We start from the raw sequence: 25,743 nt of genomic DNA, 5'->3' as shown, positions 1-25,743 counted from the left end.
TTCCGGCATCCCATACTGCTGTGGGACTGCCAGCCGGAGCAGCTCCGCTTCCAACCCATCTCCCCACTGTGCCTGCAAGGTCACCGCTGACGGCTCACGTCTTCAGCCACTGCCAAGACGTCAGAGACCTGAGTGGGGTTTCTGGCTTCAGACTGAGCCAATCCCAGCCACTGCAGTCATGTGGGGAATGAAATGGCAGATGGAAGATTGTCTCTACGAATCTGCTTTCCAAATAAACAAATAAAGCTTTAAAAAAAGAAAAAAAAAGCTGGATTCTGAGGTATACAAAAGCACCAACTTTGACCTCAGAACATACGAGATCATCTCTACTTTAGACACCCAACACGCATGGACAATGAGTTTCAATACTTCACATTTAGCAACGGCTTTAATAAAAACATTATTTTAAGGAAAATGAAAGATTAATCTAGAATGAGGAGACTACTGCAGTCAGACCAGTTTGGAAGACAGAAGACTCCTGGAGAATGGTGATAAAAGAAATGAGAAGAGGGGACCAATCCCTGCCTCCAAGCCCGGCAGCCCACGTGGACACCAGTGTATTCATAGCAACCATTTGGGGAGTAAACCAATGGATGGAAGATCTTTCTGTCTCTCCTTTTCTCTGTAGATGTGACTTTCCAACAAAAATAAATAAAAAGAAAAAAAAAGATAAGATAATTCAGGGTCAGTACAATGGCTCAGTGGCTAATCCTCCACGTCCAAGCACCGGCATCCCATACGGGTACCAGTTCACATCCTCCCTGCTCATGGCCTGGGGAAGCAGCAGCAGCAGAGGCCTGCCCAGAGCCTTGGGACCCACATAGCAGACCCAGAAGAAAGGACTGTCTCTTGGCTTCGGATGGGCTTGGCTCTAGAAGTTGCAGCAACTTGGAGAGCGAACCAGGAGATGGAGGGCCTTTCTCTCTATAGATCTGTATTTCCAATAAAAAAATAATAAATACAGAAAAAAAAAACACAAGAAAACTTTTGAAGGAAGAAATCAATGACTGTTACATGTTACACTACGCACAAACAGAAGGCTAAAAATGAATCCAAAAGTACATCTTCGGGGCCAATGTCATCACGCACTGGGCTACGCCACCTCAGGCAAGGCCGGCACCCCACATCAGATGGGATGCTGCTCCTCTTCCAATCCAGCTTCCTGCTGCCGTGCGGTGCCAGAGACAACGGGTGGTGGCGTGCGTACTCAGGCCTCCGCTATCCACGTGCGGGACACGCACTGAGCTCCCGCGCCTGCTTGAGCGTGGCCCCTCCCTGGCTGCTGCAGGAGCTGAGGAGCTGGGTACAGACACTCTCTCCCGGTCTCTCTGTCCCTCTTTGATCATTCAAATAAAAAGGAAACACAGGTTTAAATATTTCTAAAGAGATATGCAGCCTCTGAATATTCATGCAGGTCTTTTTCCTGGCTGAGTCGCACAGCAGCTGCCTGAACCTACAGGCTCAGAAATGCCCAGGAACCAGACGCCCGATGAAGCCAACCAGCCGCTTTCCCCTCTAATCAGCTTCCTAAAGTGACCCCACATGTGTCGGGGGACGGACAGAGTGACGAGAGCATCGACTCATCGAGGGAAGCCTTACTTTGAAAACACACATCCAAATTGATTCCCTTCCTCACTTCCCATGTAACCTTACTCTGAGTAACACAAGATATGAACACGAGCCATGTCACTGCGTCTATTCACTGTCAGAAGCAATGAAGGCTAACATGCGAGCGCTCACCGCAGGCCACACTGCACAACTTTCCTCTCATCCTACACCTCTCAGGAGTTGTCGTTCCACTTTTAAGGACTGAAGGAATTAAAATCAGGCAGGTTTGACAGTTTGTCCAAGGTCACAGAGCTCCTGCACTCCTAAAACCACGTAAGAAACAGCTGCAAGTTAACTTCAAAGAAGCTCATAATACAAACGACCTCCGTAGGAACATACATTATGTCAAACGAAGAGTGACATAAATAATTAGAAAATACATAATTGACGACGATATAAACTAGATCTGTAAGGTCTGAAGAAGTCAGCACAGTGCTCAGGAACAGGTTTGGTAACAATCCGTCAGCTGAGCTTCCGGGGAGACTCTGTGAGCAGGGAGCACTGCCGAGCCGGTCACAGGACACAGAGGCTTGAGAGCCGGAGCCCTGCACTTCCAGTGTAGCGGCCTCCCCGGCCCGTCCCCTCACCCTTGCACTGGTCAGAAAAGGGCCAGAAGGGCCGGGCTGAAGGCTGCTTGCCTGCCCCTGACAGTCTATCCCCCGGGGGGCTGCTCCTTGCCCACTCTCCCACCTCTTCCCCTCCTACACAGACCTCCCGCAGCTCCGAGCAAGGAGCCCTCTCTGGTCCTTCACCTTCAAGGCGGACCTGGTGCCACGCTTCCAGGACCAGAGATGATGACAAAGGGGGCGGGAGAAGGCAGGGCGTGACTGCAGCTTGCGCTCAAAGGAGCATTCACGCCAGGGAGACTTCCTCCCAGAACGCACGACGTTATTTTGCCCACCTTCCCGCTGTCATCTCTGGACACTGTAAGACCTGAGCTCCTGGCGACACGCTGAGAAACACCGGATTAGCACCCTCCTTTCCAGAGAGCTTGTGGCAAGCCACCCAGGCTAAGCCACAGCCCTCACTGCCCGCCACTCAGGCCGTCTCGCCTTCAGTTCCCCGTGGTTTCTTTTGTACTGCAGTGAGACACACAATTTCCTCTTTTCTTCAAAGGCAGTACCTCCCGTGACATGCCCTGCTCTGCTGAGCTTCCTACCGCTCAGGGCGCCTAGAAAGCTCACAGGCCCTGCCCACAGGGCACCCCCGCTCCCAGCAGGCCCCCCAGTGTCTGAACTAAAGGCATACACCACAGACCTACCAGAGATTTCAGAAGGAGACCGCATGGGATTGCTGCGGTTTACAACTATCTGGCAGCATTTCCTTACAGGAAAAATTAGTTGATAATCTATACAATAACAGTAGATACTCAGTAGGCCATAATTACACGGCAGCTCAGGATAACGGCACTTATTCGATGCATCACGTTCCAATGAAAACCACCTCTCCGAGCGCAAGCTCTCCTTTCTGTTAAAGCGAAGACAAGCGGACGGAAGCGTAATAACAAAGCTCAAACAAGCTGATGGAAAAGGCCATCACACAAACACAACAGGACACTGCACGGACCTGAGGCTTTCCGCCTTGGTACTGCCTTATATGCAAACAGCTGCTTAGACCGTATGCATAAAGTTCAGACAACAGAGCTCCTTGCTAAACCCATAAAACATTTCCACGGAGGAAAAAAAAAAGATTTCAGTCACAGGCATACCTGTCCACTAGACTTATCTGTAGGAAAATTCACATGCGGAATTGAGCTTCGACGTGACTCCCCAGGCAGCTTGCGACTGGTCCTTTTGCTGCACAAGTCCACGCAGACCTGCCTGCAGCACCAGCCCCACCACGGGGCTCCGCGACGCACTCTGCAGCAAGCAGCCCACGGAGGCACGGACCTGCAGCGCCACGTCTGCCCCATCCGCTGACAACACGGGGGGCACAAAGGCAGCCCTCGCACAGCACGCGGTCCAGGCCCCCCGACGGCCTGAGCCGACGGGCCAGCAGAAGAGGACACGCACAGTTCAAACCAGCAACTTCTATCAGAGCAAACCCACAATAAAGGCAGAGTTAAAGCGGGCCACAGGTACCACAAATAACACCATCGATCTGGGGCTGTTGGGTCAGCTTCCTGTCAATTCCTAATGAAGTCTAAGGCTCCACCATCAACCATCTCCGCACCTCAGTCAAGAGACGGACCCCCGGCCAACATGCGGACCCAGCAGACCCAGCGGCTTACAGCTGTACTTTTTCCAGAACCATCCACTGAAATACCAGATAACATCACATAAATATAGGAGAAGCACATGTGAGCTGCGTCACAGGTCGACCAAAACAACCCTACACCGGGAAACAAACCATGCACCTGTCCTGAAAACCGTCCAGCACTCGGTCTGAGTGAGTTTCCCTCGGAGCAAAGCTGAGCCAGTCAGCTGTGGGCCCCAGAAACAGCTCCTGGAGCGCCTATGAAAAACCCAGGGAGCTACCATCAGCAGCTGGCGGTAGACAGACCCAGAAAAGGGAGCGTGCGGGGCTACCCCGTGTGTAAAAGCAATCAACTCCTATTTTTAATTTCACTCCACCACAAACATCCAGGCAATGCGCCTCTTTTTCTGACTTAATCAAAGCTGATGTGTTACTACAAATATTCACTTTTAGAAAGTCAACTCTGAATCGAAAGTCGTCACATTCAAGAGTCAAGTCTGACAGGAAGGGAAGCACCCCTACACTTGTAGCGGGGAGGAACCTCAGAGAAATTTACATCTCAACAAACTAAGGCTGGCCATTGCAAGCTACTTCCTGCAACTGGTCCACCTGGTGACTCAACTAGACAGGCCCAGGGGACTCCTATCTTCCTAAACACTTCCCAGCTGGTTAATTGAAAAATAATATGTTGGTGATTAAGTGCAGGTGAGAACAGCACCTCCCCTACGTTTGGGGTTATTAAAAATAACGATTTCCTCCAACACGTGCCTGGACCTTTAACACTCAAATCCACCTCGGACTTGTCACGGTCTTGGATTCTGGACGGGGGAGCGGGGGGAACAACCCAAAATGCTCTGATAACAAAAAGTCAGAATTCCCTCCCCCCGCCCCGGAACCTGCCTTTCCCCTCCCCCCCACCGATGGCTTTTAACACAACTCGGGGGGTCGCTCCCCGAGCACCGACAGCAAGCTTGGGGTGGGGTGGGCTGGGGGGCGCCGCTTTTGTCTCGGGGGCCGGCAGCTGCACACAGGAACCTGAGCACCAGCCTGGCCAGTTCTCACCCCACGACACAGCGCGCCTTTCTCATTGTCTCCCACCAGCCGCTTCACCGACTTCGCTTTTTTTTTTTTTTTCCTATTCTTACAAAATAAACCAACCCTCCCTGGACCCCCACCCGATGTCAGGAGGAGGCTGCCGGGGCCGCAACCTGCCTGTAGTTGGAGGAACCGGTAGCTACCACCCCCTCCTCTTCCTCTCCAAACACCCCGAAGGGTGATCAGATTTGGGGGGGTTGCGGCGGTGGAGGAATCCAGCCCCAGACAAGCAGCGGGGAGCAAACCCCCCCACGACAAAGGTGGTCCCCAAAAAGGCAGCCCCTGAGGCGTGCGGAGGGGGATCCCTCCTCGGCTGGGCCTGCCCAGGACCCCCAAAGGGTGCACCCCGCTCCCGGCTCGCTGCTGTCACCGGGCACAGGCGCCTCGCATTGTTACCGGAGGAGGAAGAAACGCCGCGGCGGATCTGCCCCGGGTCCGAGGCCCCCAGCCCGGGGCAAGGGGCGAGCTGTCAGCACCCTCTCCCCGCGGCTCCGGGCGCAGCTTTGTGTGGCCCGGCGAGGGGCAGGGGCGCACAGGCCGACGGAGGACAATGAGCAGCGGCGGGCAGCGCCGGGCAGGGCCTGGCCACCCGGTCCCCGCCATCCCCGGGCCGTCCACACCGCGCGCGCCCCGCCCGGCCTCCTCACCCTCCGAGAGCTCCAGCTCCAGCTCGGCCAGCTGCGCCCGCACCTCGGGCGGCAGCGCGGCCACGGCGGCCGCCGACGGCTCCAGGCCTCGCTCCGCCATCCCGGCTCCTCCGCCAGCCAGCCACACTCCGGAAGACGAGAGCAGCAAGGCTGAGGCAGGGCCCACACCCCGGCTACTGGATCCGGCTCCGGCCGCCGAGCGCCGCCAGCCGGGCCGCCATGAGCCAGCGTCACGTGAGCACGCGGCCCCGCCCCCGGCGGAGCACGCGCCGCTTCCGCAGCCCGGACGGCCGAGGGCGCGCAGGCGCGCGGCGCCCCCTGCCGGGCAGGCCGGGAAGGCGCACTCGAGCCGGCCGCCCTGGTCCTGGCGCCCCCGGAGCCGCTGCACGGCCGCGCGCCCCTGGAGCGTGCACCTGCTGCAGAAAGGGGCCTTGGCGGCCCCGGACCTTGCTTCTTCCAGTTCCTCTGACTTAGCGGTGTCTGCCTTTCTGGGTTTTTTTTTTTTTTTCCATTTCCGCCTGGGATCGCCTACTCATTGAAAGCACCTCGGCTGAGGCGGCCTTCTTCAGTAGAAGCGTTCCACTTTGGCGCACACTCTAAAACCCACGGCGGGGCAACCTACTTCCTGCTGCCTTCTGCCTATTTCTGACTGCTCACAAGACAGGAACTTCAGTCTTTATTTCCTCAGAAGTTGAGGGATTATAAAAAGAATGGAAACGTGTGTATTTTTAACTATGTATATATATGTTTATATATATGCGAGATATACAGAGAGGAGGAGAGACAGAGAGGAAGATCTTCCGTCTGATGATTCACTTCCTAAGTGACCACAACGGCCTGAGCTGTGCCAATCTGAACCTGGGAACCTGGAACCTGGAACCTCTTCTGGGTCTCTAGGCTTTGGGCCGTCCTTGACTGCTTTCCCAGGCCACAAGCAGGGAACTGGATGGGAAGTGGAGCTGCCAGGATTAGAACCAGCGACCCTATGGGATCCCAGTGCGAGCAAGACGAGGTATTTAGCCACTAGGCCATTGGGCCAGGCCCTCTCCTTTTCTTTGTATCTGCCTTTCCAATTTAAAAACTCAGCTAAAGAAAACCACTAAGGGACTTGTCAAGGGTTCAACAGACATTCTGAATTACCACAATAAAACTATCACTGATACTGAAGCCCAGTGAACTGTGACTATTCAGTCTGAGTAACAGACCTTGGAATGGGCCTGAGCTAAAGGCGGTGGCCCTGTTAAGCCGCACCGCAGGCCATATCATTGCCTAGCATCAAACCTACTTCCCACCCAGCTTCCTGCTAATGGAGGTGATAAGAAACTGGTCTGGCCAGTGGCAGGTTCAACTGCTCCCTGAGAAGCTGGCCTCCCAGGTGAAAGCCGGTTCAAGTCCCAGGTGCTCCACTTTGGATCCAATTCACTGCTACCATGCCTGGAAAAGCAGCAGCAGATGGCCCAAGACAGCAGGAAACGAAGTTCACTCGGGTCGCCATCACCTCCACAGGATGCAGCAGCAGTTAAAACTGAAGTGGAGGCAGCATTAAACCCAACTGGAGGCCCCAGAAAGTGTCTTTTCCCACTGTGCGCAAAGCCTTCCCTGTGACAGCGTTGTAACTGATCAAACCAAAGCAGGCACATTTGAGGACTGTGAACTCCACAGGATGGAAGCTCAGAAGTCCATGCTTCAGTACATTATCATCAAACTGCCAAAAGCAGAGAGAAAGGCAACATTGAAAGCAGCACGCACACACACACACACACACACACACACACACACCCTCATCTGTGTAGCGAATGTTCGACGCCATGGGAGCCAGGACAAACGAATAGTGTGGTGCAGTGGGTTACGCCCCTACTTGGGGTGCTGGCATCCTGTACTGGAGTGCTGACTTGAGTCCTGGCTGCCCCAGTTCTCTTCAGCTCCTTGACTGATGTGCTAGGACAGCAGGGGATGACATCAGCCCGCTCCGTCCCAGTACTGCTGGCCATTCGGAGAGCAAACCAGGTGGCGGAAGATTGCTCTGTCCTTCTGCCTTTCGAAACAAATAAAACGGGAGCCACCATTATGGCACAAAGGGTAAGGCCACTGCCCAGGACAACAGCATCCCATCCAGTTGCCAGTTCCTGCTTTGGCTGCTGTAATGCTTGTCCAGCTGCCTGCTCACGACAAAGCAGAGGGAAATCACCCAAGGGTCCCTGTCACCCGGTGCGAGACTTGCAAGCAGCTCCTGACGTCAACATTGTCACAGAATATGAATGACAATTCAAAGCTTCTCATTCATGATTTGCTGGTTAAAAAAATACACAAACGTGGGCCTCGTATAAAAGCCTAGAGGCTAAAAGTCCTCGCCTTGCAGGCACCGGGATCCCAGAACCTTTCAAGCTCTTCTCAGTCCCTGCCTCCCCGAGTGGCCGGTCCTCTTCTAACCACCCACCCAGCCTCGCAGAGGCACGCCATCTTCCCTCTGACACTGTGAGAACCTGCAGGGCACCAGGAGATACAAGCAAAGGGGCCTGCAGAACAACATCTCCCTTTAGTCCTCACCTTTCACACTTAGCCTCCAACAAGCCAACGATCAGTTTGTCACTTTACCAAAACCCTGATTTCTTTGGCAGTTTTTTTTTTGTTTTTTTTTTCCCCCCTCTAAGATTTATCTTTATTAGAAAGGCAGATTTGGGCCCGGCGGCATGGCCTAGCAGCTAAAGTCATTACGTTGAATGCGCCAGGATCCCATATGGGTGTTGGTTCTAATCCTGGCAGCTCCACTTCCCATCCAGCTCCCTGCTTGTGGCCTGGGAAAGCAGTTGAGGACGGCCCAAATCCTTGGGACCCTGCACTGGCATGGGAGACCTGGAGGAGTTCCTGGTTCCTGACTTCAGATCAGCACAGCACTGGCTGTGGGGGTCACTTGGTGAGCGAATCATCAGACGAAAGGTCTTCCTCTCTGTCTCTCCTCCTCTCTGTATATCTGACTTTGTAATAAAAATAACTAAATCTTATAAAAAAAAAAGAAAAGAAAAGAAAAGAAAGGCAGATTTACAGAGAGGATGGACGTAGAATCTTCCATCCACTGATGGTTAACTCCCCAAACGGCCTGCGGGGCCAGAGCTGAGCTGATCCAAAGCAGGAGCTTCTTCTGGGTCCCACGCAGGTGCAGGGTCCCATGCAATGCTTTGGGCCGTCCTCTACTGCTTCCCCAGGCCACAAGTAGCAAGCTGGATGGGAAGCAGGGCGGCTGGGATTAGAACCAGCACCCCTATGGGATCCTAGTGCATTCAAGGCGAGGACTTTAGCTGCTAGGCCACGGCGCCAGGCCCTGGATGAATGTTTTAATAGCTATGTTTTCAAAGCTGTAAGTAAAAGCATCAGCTTCTTTTAACTTGCTCTTTTCCATGTTTCTACATGTGTAAGTACATTTTAGGCCATATATGTTCCAACGACAGTTACAATGCTGTTCAATTTTCAATCATTGCACCTTGCAAAATTCATTGAAATCCATGCTCCACCCGCCCCAAATGTTTGTGATCCATCCTGCCTCTTCACCTTTATACTCAGACCTCTAAAAAGGACTGATTTGAATGGTGGAATGACACAGAGAGGCAGAATTTCTTGCTCTTGCTGGTTCATTTCCCAAGTGACGCCAGGAGCTAGGAACTCTTTCCTAAGGTCTTCCAAACGGGTGGTTGGAGCCCAAGCACTTGGCCCATCCTATACCGGCTTCCCAGGAAGCCGAATCACAAGGGAAGTGAACTGGACCTCCAACACACAATGCTGGCATCAGAACTGACGGCTCAGAGGCCGTGGCATGGCACGCTGGGAATCCCCTGGGGTAACTGGTCTGTGCCGTGCTTCACATCTGATCCAGGGCTCTGCTCATGGCCTGGCCAAGCAGAGGAGGCTAGCTCAAGGCTTGGGGACCCTGAAGCTGTGTTGGAGACTTTGGAGAATCTTGGCTCCTGGCTTCAACTCAGCTCAGCTCTGGGAGTGGGCTAGCAGATGGGGGACCTCCCTCTGTGCAACTCTTTCAAAAGAACAATTTTATGATTTTTATTGGAAAGGCAGATTTACAGAGAAAGGACAGAGATCTTTTGTCTGCTTGACTATCCAGTGAACACAGACATCTGATGAAGATCTGGCCTGGAAGTTCAACGCTGCCCCCACCCCCAGGGCCGCCGACTCCTTCCTGTGTACCTTGCCAGTCAACCCAGCCACAATACACAGTCGTATTTTGACTTGCATTCTGTGTACCTAGCATGTACTTGCTTTACAGATGTTTTACATCAAAATGGTCATAAACGGAAGAATTGTTCTTAAAGATTTATTTATTTAAAAGATTTATTTTATTTTTATTGGAAAGGCAGATATCAGAGAGGAGAGACAGAGAGGAAGATCTTCCGTCCGATGATTCACTCCCCAAGTGAGCGCAACGGGCCAATACTATGCCGATCCGAAGCCAGGAGCCTCTTCCGGGTCTCCCACGCGGGTGCAGGGTCCCAAAGCTTTGGGCCGTCCTCGACTGCTTTCCCAGGCCACAGGCAGGGAGCTGGATGGCAAGTGGAGCAGCCAGGATTAGAACCTGCGCCCATATGGGATCCCGGGCGTGCAAGGCGAGGACCTTAACCACTTGCGCCATCGCGCCGGGCCCAAAGATTTATTTTTATTGGAAAGTCAGATATACAGAGAGGAGGAGAGACAGAGAGGAAGATCTTCCATCTGATGATTCACTCCCCAAGTGAACGCAATGGCTGGAGCTGAGCCAATCCGAAGCCAGTAGCCAGATCTTCCAGGTGCAGGGTCCTAAGGCTTTGGGCCATCCTCCTCCACTGCTTTCCCAGGCCAAAGGCAGGGAGCTGGATGGGAAGCAGGGTTGCTGGGATTAGAACCAGCGGCCATATCGGATCCCAGCACGTTTAAGGCAAGGACTTTAGCTGCTAGGCCATAGCACTGGGCCCAAGAATTAGATTTATGGGAAAATAGCATTCAGGCATTTTCTGAAGGTTTAAATACTGATGAGAACTGACCCACTGCACAAATCCCAAATTCTCCAGAGCAGAATGGTAAGACACAATTTTATGTGAAGTGCTTAGCACAGCAGTTGCCGAAAACTGTCCAGTGGACGATGATGATGCTCCACATTGATGTTAGCAGTAAGAACAGGAAAGGCAGATTAAGATTAGTTAGTCCTGTCCCAAATAGTTACTTCTTTAATTGGCTGAAAGAAAATATAATCTAGCTAAAATCACCTTACAGGAGCTAATGAACTACTAGACATGGTTATTTTTGCCACTCATCCTTCCCCATCTCGTCACTGTTAAGACTTCAAAGAAACGCTCCAAGAACAAGCCTAACCACCTATGAACTGTGTTCAAACAGGAAAAGACCCACCCAGTGCCATGGTGCCACGGCCCCACGCAGCAGTCACATCAGGGCCCCACGCGGCAGTCACATCACAGCCCCACGCAGCAGTCACATCACGGCCCCACGCAGCAGTCACATCACAGCCCCACGCAGCAGTCACATCAGGGCCCCACCCCACGCAGCAGTCACATCAGGGCCCCACGCGGCAGTCACATCACAGCCCCACGCAGCAGTCACATCACGGCCCCACCCCACGCAGCAGTCACATCAGGGCCCCACGCGGCAGTCACATCACGGCCCCACGCGGCAGTCACATCACGGCCCCACGCGGCAGTCACATCACGGCCCCACGCGGCAGTCACATCACGGCCCCACGCGGCAGTCACATCACGGCCCCACGCGGCAGTCACATCACGGCCCCATGCAGCTGTCACCTTTCATGCCTCCTTTCTGGTAACTAGATGATACTTTGCACCTTTCCCTCAAAGCTGCTCCAGTCGGGTCAATATCAGGCATATCTCACGTGATGTCTCAGCTGTTCTCCACAATGTCCACACTTCAAATCCCAGGCAGCCGGGGTGTACTTCTGGAAGGCGGAATGCTCCTCATGCAACTGTAGGAGGGCCCAGCAATTCTTCTGATGCACTGATAGCCACAGGTTGATGGCTCACCCAGAACACCTTCCTGGAGTGTAATGCTTCCTGCTCCCCATCCTGTCAATGTGCATTAATCCCTGCACGGCCAGCTGTACTGTTTGCACAGAACCACTCAAATGCCAGCCTTCGCATGGACTGTCTCAGCTTTGCTCTTCAGGACTTCTTCGCGCTAAGCACCCCAGGGGCAGGAATCCTACCTCGTTGCTGCCCAGCGCGCTCAGGAACACAGAACATGACAAATAGCAGTTCAAAGTCCATCAAGTTTAGCACCATCTCTTCTCGGCCTTTTGGCTAAGACCAAGTGAAGCCTGACTTTACTTAGCTTAACCAGTATTTTTGGTTTTGACAAGATAGCAGTGACTGGTTTATGCAAAATTTGGAATACAAAAAAGAAAAATAATCAGAAGTTTGGGGCCCAGCGCAGTGGCCTAAAGGAGAAAGTCCTCTCCTTGAATGTGCCGGGATCCCATCCAGTTCCCTGCTTGTGGCCTGGGAAAGCAGTCAACGACGGCTCAAAGCCTTGGGACCGTGCATCCACGTGGGACACCTGTAACAGGTTCCTGGTTCGTGGCTTCAGATCAGCGCAGCACTGGCCATACCGGTTACTTGGGGAGTGAACCATCAGATGGAAGATCTTCTCTGTCTCTCCTCCTTTGTATATCTGACTCTCCCATAAAAACAAACCTTTAAAAACTTTACACAATCTAAAGGCCTTCTTCCTTTCTTAAGGAATTGCTAACTCTAAGAGGGAGGAGTCTGCTCGCTAAGAGGCCTGCTGGGGCGTGTGCCTTGGGTCACTGCTGCTCTGGCCCAGAATGCAGCTTCCTGTGAACAGACTGGAAGGCAGCTGTGATGGCCGAGATGGGCGCCTGCCACCCCAGTGGGAGATCTGCAGAGCATACTTGGCTGCTGTCTGAACACCAAGAGAGAGCTTCAGGCTCGGCGGCTGGTGCATCCACGGGATGAATGAGATGGGTATGAGGTCTTAAGCAAGTAAAATGAATACTTAGCATGCCATTTTGAAAGCAGTCGCATGGCCCACTTGCAAGTCGCGGCAAGAGCTGGAGACAGCAGCCTGGCACTCTACCACCTGCTGCTTCTCAGGATGTGCATCAGCACCAAACTGCAGTGAGAAGCAGCACTAGGCACTGGACTCGGGCACCCTGATACGGGCTATGGGAGCCCCAAATGCCGTCTCAACTGCTAGGCCCAAGACCAATCCTGGGTTATTATTTTCTGACAACTTGTATAAAAATGTATCTGCGAAACACCTGGCAGACCCATGTATTTATTTAAAACAAGTTATTTTTATTGGAAAGTCAAGTGGCCACAATGGCCAGAGCTGAGCTGATATGAAGCCAGGAGCCAGAAACAACTCATGAGTCTTCAACTCGGGTCAGGATCCCAAGGCCACCGCTTTTCCAGGCCACAAGCAGGGAGCTGGATGGGAAGCAGAGGCTGGGACACGGACCGGCACCCATCTGGGATCCTGGCACATGTAATGTGAGGACTTCAGTCACTAGTCTGCCATGCCAGACCCCAAACCCATTTATTTTAAATATGACTGAAAAGTTTGTTAGTTTTCAGTCTGCTGGAAGTATCCAGCTGAACTATTTAGAAGCAGCACTCTTAAGCATGTCTTCTTGGCCAAATAAACACACACTGACCTGACCTAAGGCCCTGAAGCCCTGACTAGTATCTAACCGCCTATAAATCATTACAAAGATAATTTTGCTTACTAATATTAGCAATTACAATTAAGATAATTAACATTCTTAGCAGATTAGGGGTTTAACTAACTGGAAATGCCAATGTAATGGGCTAAGTAGTTACCAAAGTAAGCGCTTGTATTAAATCATTATTGTGTGTCTCATTTACAAACATATCCATATAACCTGGTAGAATATAATCTGAACCATAAAAAGTTTTCTACCATAAATTGTTCATTTTAACAGGCTAGTTCAGGGATAAACTGTAGTGTAACAGACATGAAAGGCCATTCTTTTTTTTCTTGGCAAAATGGTGTGTTCAATCAAGTTAGCTGTCACCCAAGCTTCCAGGGCTTCACACAGCTCTTCCATTTTGCCCTTAACAATTTACTTACACACACACACACACACACACACACACACACACACACACACACACACACACACACACACACACACACACACACAGTCTCTAACACTCCGTGGCTGGGTTTGACATCCACATATCTAAATCAAGCCGTAAGTTGCACCATGAACACACACAGCCCTGCTGGGATCCTGCAGCACCACGCCAAGAACAGGCCCGTGACAGTCACTAAGAGACAACCCCTGGATCCTAAAGCCACAGCTTCTGGCTTACCGCCCTTGCTCTGTGGGCGGAAAACCACAAGTGACCTGCGGCGGAATAACGAAACACAGAGAGTGCAAAGGACTCAAGCACTTTTTAGACATACACCACCTGGAGAAAAGGAAACCAGTACTGTCTTTAATAATTTTATTGTTTTCTAATTTTGTTACTTTAATTTCCCATAGCACCTTGGCAATGTTGAAAACAAATACAGATACAAGGAAGTACTCAGTTTAACATTTTACTCATGAGCATGTCACACCATTTGGAGTGGGAGGGCAGTTTTGACAACAGGGACAAAAGAGAAGCCAGATAAATTCTGATCTCCCACCGCCACCCCCATTTAAGATCATTCAAGGGACACCCTTTACACAGGTGTTCTATGCTGCAAAACTGAAGACAAAACCATTCACACACAGCCACTGACATCCGAGCTACACTCACGGAACCTCTCTAAAAAATAAACTTCAAGTCATTTCATTATGTGACTTCTCATAAAGAATTTTTCAACTTCAAAACAAATTTCCTTTCAACTTCTTCAGTGTCCTTATTCAGCTGATGAAAACCGATATGCCCATGTATATTCTGGAAAGCACAGACTAGCTACATCAGCATGTCAAAAGCCGAGAGTGAAATCAATGGCCACAAAATTCTAAGGAAATATAAAAAACTAGAAAAAAAAAAACCCTCCATTGTGTACTCTAGTTAAGAATTTATAAAACCCCTCAAAAGGAATACTGTCCTCTTTTGAATTTTATTTTTTGTTAAAAAAAGGGTACTTTCAAAATATGGTAAATATATATTGCTAACACAAATATCAGAGACTTAATCCCAGTGTTGTTCAACTGTGTCTAAGTAAAACCAGTGGACATTTAAAGCCAATTATTGACTAATTATTAAGGCCATAACTAGTAAAACTACACAAGGTGTTGAGAAACTGTCTCAAGCTCTTTTCTGTTCTCAGCAGTGTTCTTCTTCTCCTTTACACTAGGGATATGCTAACATCCCTCCAATAAGCCTTTTATACAGCACACGTGGTTATCACAGAGAAAAGGAATGTGAACCAATATTCAAGCAACCTTAATTGTAGGAAGGAAAAATTAATCAGAATGAATTCTATATGTCATCTGATTACCAGCAAATCGAGCACACTGCCAGCAACAACAAATGCGTCATCACTGAAAGCTCTTAGATTCCTCCAAAATCAACTTGAAATAAATTTAAATGGATCATTATTTTAAATGCCTCCGTCTATATTTGGCAAAAATAAAATAAAGTCAGGTTAAAAACAGGCCCTAGATATTATGAAAACCATAATTGTCAAGACAGACAATGGACGCATTCTGCAATGCTTCCATGTACCTTCTCCGTGAAGCGCAAGGAGATGAACTCCTATGACCACTATCTTCATGCAGTAAGAACTAGCACAGATCATTGTACCATACCAAAAGCATCGTTTCTACCTACTTTCAACAACCAAGGAAATGTTAAGTCATAAGGGTGAAGAGAAAAATCTGACATTTTAACTCCTCCATCTAAATAATCAAATAAATAGCTGAGTGAACACTCATGCTCATCAGTTGGAGTAATGCTGGAAAAAACAGCCAGCGTCTCACAGGCATCGTTTAGGTACAAACCTTAAATCTGCTGTAATAAAATAAATGCTAAATAGATAATGTGTATATATATATATATATATTTATAATACATACACCCACACACATTCTTCCCTATATACCCCATCAAATGGGAACTATTAGATGTAATGAGGCAAATAAAATTAAAAACACTATAAGACATTTAAAAATGGTCAAGTCTTTAATTTGGACTTTGGAAGAATATGCTCTCTTCAAAAAAGACTTTTTTCTTGTGTTTCAGGTAGAACCTTTAGATTATTCAAAGTCTGTGGACTAAATGTAAGTCACACATGCATATTAGTAATAAGTCCACCACCTGTGACACACTGTACAAAAAGGTAATGTTTCATTTTAAGTGCAATAATTTTATAATCCTTTCCAAGTGAAGTTTAAAAAAATGTTTATTTTCTTAAATCCAATGCATTCACAAGGTATTAACACTTCTAACATTTATCATTTCCACCAACTGCAGCATTATCCAAGTAAACCAAAATAAGCACTTTTACCCATAGGTGTACTCAATGATTAATAGTTTTTTTTAAAAGGACCTAAATTTCTCCCAAATTTCAGCACAGGTAGAATTGTACGTTTCATTTAGTAGATGATTAAAAAAAAATAGTGTGTAGAAATGAATGGTCTCAAACTGAGTGAATGTATTATGCCATGTTATCAACCCACCAAATTAAAACCAATTGCCAAGCTGAATAAGTTACAAAGAAATAAAAATTCTAGCTTGTATAGAAATGTGCAGTGTTTTCAAAGCTCTTAACAGTTAGTTATCCATTAATACAAATCTCCAAAGCACAGAGCTGGAAGATGAGTTTCACAGTAATGTAATTTTAACCTCCATTTACATTCATTAATATATTACTACGATGTTTACGCTATGTCACAATGGTGCTTTCCAGTGTTCACAATTTACAGCTTCAGTCTGTACATATGCAACTCACTAACACAAGGGACAGTTACTAACACTCCAATCCGTCCCCTACAATGAAAGCAGAGTCCCACCTTACACAGAACTCTGAACATGGTGTGACTTAAAACAGATCAACGCAACGTGGTTTTCTGTATTTTTGCCTTTTTCTAAATACCAGCATGTAAACTTGCCTACTTGAGAGCTACAGCTTTATTTTCAGGGAAATTATGCACAAATTTTCCTCAACCACCTGTATCACCTCAAAAACTGTATGACTTGCAGATTCTTCTCAAGTCAATTCCAAACTGTACTATACTTTTAGAGGAAAGGAAAAAAAGGTGGCAGATACATTTTAAATAAAAAAATTTCTCCTCAAATCTCTTCTTTACAAAAATTTCTTTTTACAATATTTAACACTTTAAAACGTCAGTTATAATGGTTCTTTCATATTTTAACACTAACATAAATAAACTACAGTAGGATGAATCTCATCTATCATTCTTGGACTTAAAAATTCTAAATTTGTGAACAGGAGATTAAAATATTTCAGTGTTTAATTATGAAATTTATAACAGTTAAATCTGATTTGACTAGATTGGTTAAAGTAATTAGAAACATACAACTCAGTAGGCAGTTGGTTACTTTGCTTTTCAGGGTAGGCAAAGAATGGAGAATGACAAATTTTTTTGTTCTCATTTCAGGAGGAAACGAAAATTCAAAGGACAGTTAAAATATTTTCAGTCCACCTGCCATGTCCACTCAGGACTAAGATGAAATTTCCAATTTTAAAATAATCCCATTTGTTCTCTGAAAATAAATTTGATTGGTAGTCACATTTCCATGTATAATCAGAGCTTAACAGCTTGCTGAAAGAAATGTTAGTAAGGTCAAAAAAGACAAACTAAATTCTCAAACTAAAGACATCTACTCAAGTATTACATTCAATTTTTGAATCATTTATGAACTTGACAGCACATTTGGCCCACACCAGGCTTGCACTCACTCACCCCCACAACAGGCACCCACCACTGATCTGCTTTGCAACAAGGCCATTGAGTCAGAGATGGCATTCTTCAAGCCAAACTTTAAATAGATTAAAAAAAGTAATTTCTAATTTTACAGAAACACTTCTTCAAAAAATATTTTCTCTCACTCCCTCAACTCTTACACTGAAGGATGTACTATGTTTTTCCCCAGTTATATCTGAACCTTCAAAATTGATTCCGGGCAGAAAATCTCTGCAAATTAAAATCAAAAACAAAAATAGAAAAATTATATTTTATATGTGTATATATCTCTATCTATCTCTATATATATTTATATTGATTGGAATCCTCCAGCATTTAAAAATCATTTTAGAGATGAATTTTGGGATCCTATTGCTCACAACTCCAAAATCCACAATGATTTAAGGACACACTTTCTGTCTCCCTCCCTCCCTCCTCCCCTCCAAAACAGTCCAATATACCCGGCTCAAGTTTAACGGGAAGAGAAAAGCTTCTGAACAGTTGTTCGTTTGTTTTACTTTGGTGATCTAGGTGGCACGTACTGCTCCTTGCCATTACGTCGAGTCACTCCCTGAGTTATAGCCCTATGGCTAAACTGGCGTCTCTGTTCCCTGATTTTTCCAGCTGTCCCCCTTGGAACAGCATTGCCTCGGAAGCCAGAGCAGTCCTTACTAGACCTGGCCTCGGTTTTCTCATGTGGTTTTTCAACCGACTTCTCAGGAGTTCCATTCTCTTCATTTTTGGTGGGAGACGCTACATTGGAGCGATGCTCCCGCAGGGGCTGCACGGGGACTGGAGACGGCTCCTTAGGGGGCTTCTGGCATACTTCAGCATAACTCAATTTTCGCGGTTCCTTTGAATAATAAAAAAAAAAAGCATGATAGTAAACATTTTCTAAGTAAACAAGAAGAATTAGGTTAACAACAAGAAAAGCCTGTCACCTTCCAAACAAGGGCACACTCATCAAATCTAATCTAGTCTATTTTTTGAAAAGGAAAACTATTTATTTATGAAACTTTCACTGAAGGATGTTCCTCTCAGAACTGATTAAAGAATGGCAAACAACCTAAATGTTCCACAAGGATGTACAGATTAAATTAGTAGTGGTATGTCTGTGTGAAGAAATAACAATTCCATTCTCTATTTTCTTGTTATTAAATTCTGGCAGGCATTCCACAAGAATCTCCAAAGGGCAGCAGGGAACCAACAATGTTAACAGAAGGTCAAACAAAAATTCTAGTTAACTAAACTGAAAAGTAAGTAAAAGAGGGTGTGTGAGAGCAGAAAAAGCATATGTAGTCTTAAAAAAAAATTACTTATTTAAATGTATTATTTTCATTGGAAAGTCAGATATAGAGAGGAGGAAGAGAAAGAGAAAGATCTTCTGACTGATGATTCAGTCCCCTGCAATGGCCTGAACTGAGCCAATCCGAAGCCAGGAGTTTTCTCTGGGTCTCCCACGCGGGTGCAGGGTCCCAAGGCTTTGGGCCGTCCTCAACTGCTTTCCCAGGCCACAAGCAGGGAGCTGGATGGGAAGCAGATCGCGGGGACAGGAATCTGTGCCCATCTGGGATCCCGGCATATGCAAGGTGGAGACTTCAGCTAGTGAGTTACTGCGCTAGACACACACAGTCTTTTCTTTTTTTCCATAGATAGCCTTTAAAGCACAGTCATATTTATATCATATGAAGTACTCTAGATAAACTATGCACACTTTTTTAATCCTTTTGTGTTTTTCTCAATTATACAATTATAAAATTATCCTCGATCTTGCAGACTAGTGGGTACAACAGGTTTGTTGACTGTCATAAAGAGATTCAAGGACTTTTTATACTAAAAGAAAAATGAAAAATTCATGACCTGGACAAGAGATGTGTCTACACAATATCACTATGCAGGGAGCACTAATTTGGGCTACTTCCACATAAATGAACTAGAAAGGTGCCAGCATGAAGTCTGGTGTGGCAAACGAATCCTCTCATGTGCATTCTATAGGGGCATTAGTTCTGGTTCCAACTACTCCACTTCTGATTCAGTTCTCAGTTTACACCCTGGCAAAGCAACAGAGGACGGCTCAATTGGACCCTGAACCCATGTGGGAAACAAGAAGAGACAATCACGGCTCCCAGCTTTGGACTGGCCCAGCTCCTACCATCACAGCCATGTGGGGAGTGAATCAGCAGATGGAAGAAATCTTCTCGCCCCTCTCTGTTTCTTTTTATTTATGTTCACATAAATTTCTTTCCCCGGCTCAAACAAAATCTCTCGATTACCTGCAGCGCCACAGCCACAGCTGGATTTACATTACTACCACAAGGCGAAGAAGTATTTGCCCCTGAAGGCTTTGCAGTACTTGGGGAAGCAACTGGTGTATTCATTTGATTGAGAACATCCTTCGGGACAGTGGAATCTTCTGTTGGATCCTTCTCTTGATGACTTGAGCTAAGGAAAACGAGACAAAACAAAAAGCTGCATGTTAGTGCAGCACACAGCAGTGGCTCAGCGACTGAACCAAGTGAACAGAAAAATGGTAATTTAGCACTGATGATGATCTAAACCGGAAACTTCACCTTGGTGCAGGAAGCTCGGCTGCCTGCGGAGGACGAGGGTTCACACTGAGCTGCTGGGCACAAATGCAGTCTGTCTGTCCATCATCTGCAGGCACTGGGCAACCAACTCGCAAGTCTTCATTATCCTTAAGAGTGAAAAAAAAAGGTAGAATAATGACACTGAGATGTTCTTCCACAGCAGATATGTGCAACTGGCCAAGAAGCACACGGACGTTAATATTAATCATGTGAATGCAAATAAAATCACAAAAAGAAACTACTTCATGCCCCATTAGACTGGATATATAAAAAGAGATGCACATTAATAAATACTGGTAGTTATATAATGATGATAAACTTTCACATAAAAAGGATAATATAAATATAATTGCTTTAGCAAACAATCTACAAGTTCTTTAAAAAGATAAACACCATGCTCCTGAGATCTCTAACTTAAAACAATTAAAAATAGGGTTGGTAGTATCTAACCTCATTAAGAAACCTGTACTGCACAGTGGACGTCCTGGGTTTAAATCCCAGCCCTAGCTCCAGCTGGATGCCAGCCTCCAGCTACTGCAGACTTGGAAAACTGCAGGTGAGGGGTCAAACAACTGAATTGCTGCTACCCATCTGAATAAATAAATAAGTTAAAAGAAAAAAAGCTAAACACAAAATCATTACTCAGTAATTCTACTCCTACATATATTATCAAGAGAAATAAAAATGTATCTAAAAAAGCAAAAAATCTCTTGCAGCCAGAGTAAGCCACTGTCTGCGAGGCTTCCGTGCCGAGAGTCGATATGAACTCCAGCGGCTGGGGTTGCGACCCAGTTCCCTGCTTATGTGCACAAGAAAGCAATGGAAGAGGGCAAAGGATGTGAGCCCATCACCCATGTGGGAAACTGGAATTGAAGTCCAGACTATCAGCTGCAGCCAGTTGAGCACAGAATCAAATGGTGGAAGATTCTGTCACAAGAATGCTGTTCAAATACACTGTCACATAAATGTTCATACTAACATAATTCGTAATAGCCAAAACTTGAAAACAAATGGAATGCTCACGAACTGGTGAATGCCTAACAAAATGTGGCATGTACATTCAAACAGTGGAATAATATTTGGGACTAAAGGGAATGAAAGTCGTGCATATACTGTATCTGAAGTAATCAAATTAACAATTTACAGACAGAACTGTGTGTCCACGAGGTAAGGGAAGGGACGAACTGGAAGCAGTTCAAGGACAAAACAGTTCCAAAGACTGGTTACATAACATGAATGTACTTATTACAGAATGTGAACCTCATTTTAAAAAACATATTCATTTGTCTGAAAGGCACAGTTACAGAGAGAGAAGAACAGATCTTCCATCCACTGGTTTACTCTACAAATGGCCCTAACAGCTAGAACTGGAAACCAGGAGCTTCACTGTGGTCTCCTACATGGATAAGGGGATAAAGAGGCCCAGAAGGATTGGATTGGAAGTGAAATTTTCAGCCATAGATAAAACAAAGGCAAAACAAAACAAACAAAAAATCTGGAAGCCAGATCACACCCTCATCAAACTACAGAAAGACTGCCTCTGACCAGATGAAAATGATGCCCCAGGGCCCAGGCATCCCATCAGTAGCTATGTAATTCCCAGCTCTACTTTCAGTCGAGCTCCCTGGTTCTCGTCTGGGAAAGTAATGGAGGATAGTGGTTGGTTTGCAGCACCCATTTGGGGGACCCAAAAAAGCTCCTGGTTTCAGACTGGCCCAACCCCAGCTATAGTGGCCATTTGAGGAGCGAACTAGCGGTAGCTCCACCTTTCAAAAAACTAACAAAAGGCCTGAGTTTGTATCCTGGCTGCTTTACTTCCCTTTCAAAAAATTTAAATAATCAAAATGCCATAGAGATGAAAAAAAAAATGAGTAAACACCTGACTCTTCTAAAATTAGACTAAAATGTGTTCTGTGACCTAGGTTTTATCCCAGAAATGTTCTGGAACACATGAATAGAAGATTTGACTATTCATTAGCAGTACTGATTGAAATGTCAAAACCAAAAATCACTCCAAATATCCAAAACAAGTATCAGATTGCTGTAACAGAATACTACACAACGTAGAATGGACTGCACTCACCTGTACCAGCAATGAAGCATGCTATCATGTAAGAAGACGGGACAGTGTGCACACACTGTACATAGCTACGACCCTCAGACCAAACACAACCCAAGAGTTCTTACACTACGGACTAGAAGCTAACAATCGTTCCTGGTCATAAAGATATCCAGATCCTGTATTATGTACCCCGGCTTGATTCTTAGCTCTGGACTCAATTTTAGTTTATCAATGCAGATCGTGGGAAGTGGAGGTGATGATGGCTCAAGTAACTGGGCTACTGCCCCCTGTGTGGACCCAGTCTCTGCTCCAAGGTCTGGGCCAGCCACAGCAACTGTGGGCACCTGTGGCAGTGATGTAACAAAAGAAGCACTCTACCTGCCTGGCTATGTTTTTCTGCCTCTTAAATAACTAAAAAATGTTTTAAAAGAGAAAGTCTGTCAATCCAGAATGGCAAAACTATAATAAAAAACAAGCAGGAAGATTCAAAGTTCGGTAAAGTTTATACCTAAGCAGGACGGAGGACAAAGAGGAAGGACCATAAATAAGGAGAGAAGTACTTGTCAAGGCTAAGCTACGATGAACATTTACAGTCCGGAATGATGGGCTGCGATTGTAAGGGGGTGTACCTTTTATTACTATTCCTTACAAATGTATACATACAAGGTACTTTCAAAAACACTCTAGAAGCACTGGCATTGTGGCACAGCAAACACAGCCCCTGCTTGCAATGCCCACTTCCCGTGTTCATGGCCTGGGGATGTTTGGGCACCTGCCACCTCTGCGGCAGACCCGGCCAACTTCGTGACTCCTGGCTTCGGCCTGACCCAGTCTAGGTCATGGTGGCCATTTGCAGGGTTGAATCAGTAGATTCTCTCCCTCTAGCTCTTTCAAATCAACATATGTTAAACAACAACAACAAAAAGCCCAGCAAAATAGCCTAGTAGCTACATCCTCACCTTGTATATGCTGGGAACCCATACAGGTGCTGGTTTGTGTCTCAGCTGCCCATTTGTGGCCAAGGAAAACAGTTGAGGATGGCCCAAAGCCTTAACTCTGCACCTACATGGGAAACCCACAAGAAGTTCCTGACTCTTGGCTTCGGATCACCTTAGCTCTGGCTATATGACCATTTGTGGAGTGAACCAGTGGATAGAAGATCCTCCTATCTCCTTCTCTCCGTAAATCTGACTTCCCAACAAAAATAGAACCCTTACCTAATCAAAGGAGCCACCAAGCGTAAAATGTACCATTATTTGATGCATCAAAAAAACTTGCTGAGCCCAGTGCGGTAGCCTAGTGCCTAAAGTTCCCACATTGCATGTGCCGGAATCCCATACCAGCACTATTTCCAATCTTGGCAGTCCCAAAGCCTTGGGACCCTGCACCCACGTGGGAGACCCGGAAGAACTGGCTCCAGATCAGCGCAGCTCCAGCCACTATGGCTGTTCGTCTCTCCTCTCTATATATCTAATTTTAAAAAGTGTCAAAGTCGAGCTTCCTCAGAGCTCAGACGAAGCAGTAGACAGCACGTCCAGGTGCACATGAAGGATATGGCAGTCCATCGTAACCTGCAGAGGACACCTGGTACCACACAGAGGATGGATGACAGAACAAATCAATCAACTACCCAGCCATGTGTTGGCAGTGAAAATCTGGGCAGAGACCCTAATGTGGATTATGTCAGCCAGTGGATCTTGGCGAGATTTCATCGTGCTTGGATTGATTAAACTGGCAGCAATTCAGAACTATCAAAATCACTTGAACAGTATCCTAGGAACATGCCCCATGCTGGGGACCCGGGGATGGGTGGGGCTTCTCTCTTCATCTCCCTTCTTACCCCAGATAAACAAACATACAAACAAAAAGACAATGTGGAAACAATGGTCTTACCCACTTTCCTATAGCCTTTGACCCTTTGTATCCTAATCAACTATGTAAAGAATATCAAAATAAAATAACTTTAAAAAGAAAGAAAAAGAAAAACTGCCCGAGAAAGAGATGGAAGATATTCCAATCCTGCGGGCCTGAACACATGGGGGAGATGAGACAAAACCGCTGGTTTCCATGTGGCCCAGCTCTGGCAGTCAGAGTAAATCATCAGATCAAACATTTCTCCTTTAATTTCTCTTTCAAGAAGTTATTCCCCATTTGTAAGACAGCTGTTACCTAGAGGTGGGCGTTTTGAATCAGCTTGCAATGCTGTCGTCCTCCATGAGAGAGTTTGAGAGAGCTGGCCAGTAAGCAGCACTTACTTGACAGACCAAACTCCGGTTCCTGCCTGTCCTCAGCTTGGCTGCTGCAGCCGTTTGGGAGTAACCGAGGCATGGAAGATCTCTTTCACTGCTTTTAACTTTTGACTTAATCTGGTTGTCAAATGGCTACAACAGCCAGGGCGAGTCGCCTGGAACTCCATCTACTCAGTGGGTGGCGGGGCAGTCTTCTCCCACTGGTTTTCAGGCACATCAGGAGAAGCTGAGTGGGCAGCAGCACCAGCGAGAGATGAACCTGTGTGACCTGTATGGGATGGTGACACTGCACGCGCAGCCTAATGCTCTGTGCCCTTGTCTGTCTGCCTTTCAGATACATCTTTCTTACCCTTTTTTTTTTTTGAAGCAGTATTCCGATTCTTTCTTACTTAAAAGTCTGAATTTATTTATTTTTTTCTAATTTATTCACTTTAATGGTTAGTTTTAAGCACTTATGTAGACATGTCATCTTCCACTTAGTTTGCATGAAGCAGTTATAACAAGCTGAGCTTACTGATAAAAAAACAAAAGTCAAGAAAGTCTGTGTCGCTTCATAATTTTTTTTTAATTCAAAGTATACTGAGAACTCCAAGAATAAAGACAATGATAAATAAACACGGTAAGTGCAAGTAAAACGCTGCCTAAATGTGGCCCAGCAGGGGACAGAGCCCAATGCTTACCTTTTCTTTGTAGACACCTTGAGCAACATCAGACATCCTATTCTCCACAAGTTCACCGGACATGGCTGATGAACTTCCAGGTAAAGGAGGAAAATTTGAGGCTAGTAAGTCAAATTTTGGTGTTGGAGGCTTTGCTTCAGTTGAGGAGCTGGGTCTCTAAAAAACACAAATCACAAAGCAAGTTTGTCTGCCTTATTCTGTAACTCTGTGCCACAAAGGCTGCAAGAAAACAAAAGACAAGCAAAAGAGCCTCATATCACCTCACATCGACCTGTCATCTGTGCTGCTTCCAGACACTCACAAGGCCGAATTATATCTGCAACATGTTTTTAAAACTTCATCTTTCTTTTACCTACCACCCGAGAAAGAGGTGCTCCAGAGAGACGTACTCCTGGCAAGGCTCTTACTTGTTGTAGGGACAAGTTGCTAAAACTATCCACAATGCAAAATCAGACAGTCTTTGTTTATCCTGACCTCAATGTATCATGTTAATCCCCTGCCCTTCTTTTTTTAGCCACGATTGCACAGGACAGTGTTCTATATGTACAGAGCAGGCTATTCAATTACACGCTTTACCTTAAACCCCAGTGTGTACGTGCCACTCAGACTTCAGACATACCATACTCTTCACACTAAAGCTACAATGTTCTGTAACTTTCACCATATGGATCTCTTGCACCACTTGTCACACCGACAGTGCA

General features: G+C 46.7%; 2 protein-coding genes across 6 annotated transcripts in view; both read right to left on the bottom strand.

Annotated features, from left to right (window-relative positions):
- The window catches only part of DIP2B (disco interacting protein 2 homolog B), a 204,593-nt gene extending 198,841 nt beyond the window's left edge, over nucleotides 1–5,752 (bottom strand). For both annotated transcript variants that reach the window (XM_040979021.1, XM_040979013.1), the window contains exon 1: nucleotides 5,547–5,752. In XM_040979021.1, coding sequence (XP_040834955.1) covers nucleotides 5,547–5,646 — 100 coding nt within the window. In that variant the 5' untranslated portion in view covers nucleotides 5,647–5,752. The remainder of the gene's footprint in view (nucleotides 1–5,546) is intronic.
- Nucleotides 5,753–14,037: 8,285 nt separating this feature from the next.
- LARP4 (La ribonucleoprotein 4) overlaps nucleotides 14,038–25,743 on the bottom strand; it is a 47,496-nt gene continuing 35,790 nt past the window's right edge. For all 4 annotated transcript variants that reach the window (XM_040978994.1, XM_040978977.1, XM_040978987.1 and 1 more), the window contains 4 exons: nucleotides 25,043–25,198; nucleotides 20,034–20,158; nucleotides 19,737–19,905; nucleotides 14,038–18,316 (listed from right to left, as the gene is read on the bottom strand). In XM_040978994.1, coding sequence (XP_040834928.1) covers nucleotides 17,978–18,316; nucleotides 19,737–19,905; nucleotides 20,034–20,158; nucleotides 25,043–25,198 — 789 coding nt within the window. In that variant the 3' untranslated portion in view covers nucleotides 14,038–17,977. The remainder of the gene's footprint in view (nucleotides 18,317–19,736; nucleotides 19,906–20,033; nucleotides 20,159–25,042; nucleotides 25,199–25,743) is intronic.

Source organism: Ochotona curzoniae, unplaced genomic scaffold (assembly GCF_017591425.1).
Source record: "Ochotona curzoniae isolate NIBS_2020 unplaced genomic scaffold, NIBS_Ocur_1.0 contig_1014, whole genome shotgun sequence".
Lineage (NCBI taxonomy): Eukaryota > Metazoa > Chordata > Mammalia > Lagomorpha > Ochotonidae > Ochotona > Ochotona curzoniae.
Note: the sequence above shows the minus strand (reverse complement) of the source record. Positions and strands in the feature narration are given on the sequence as shown.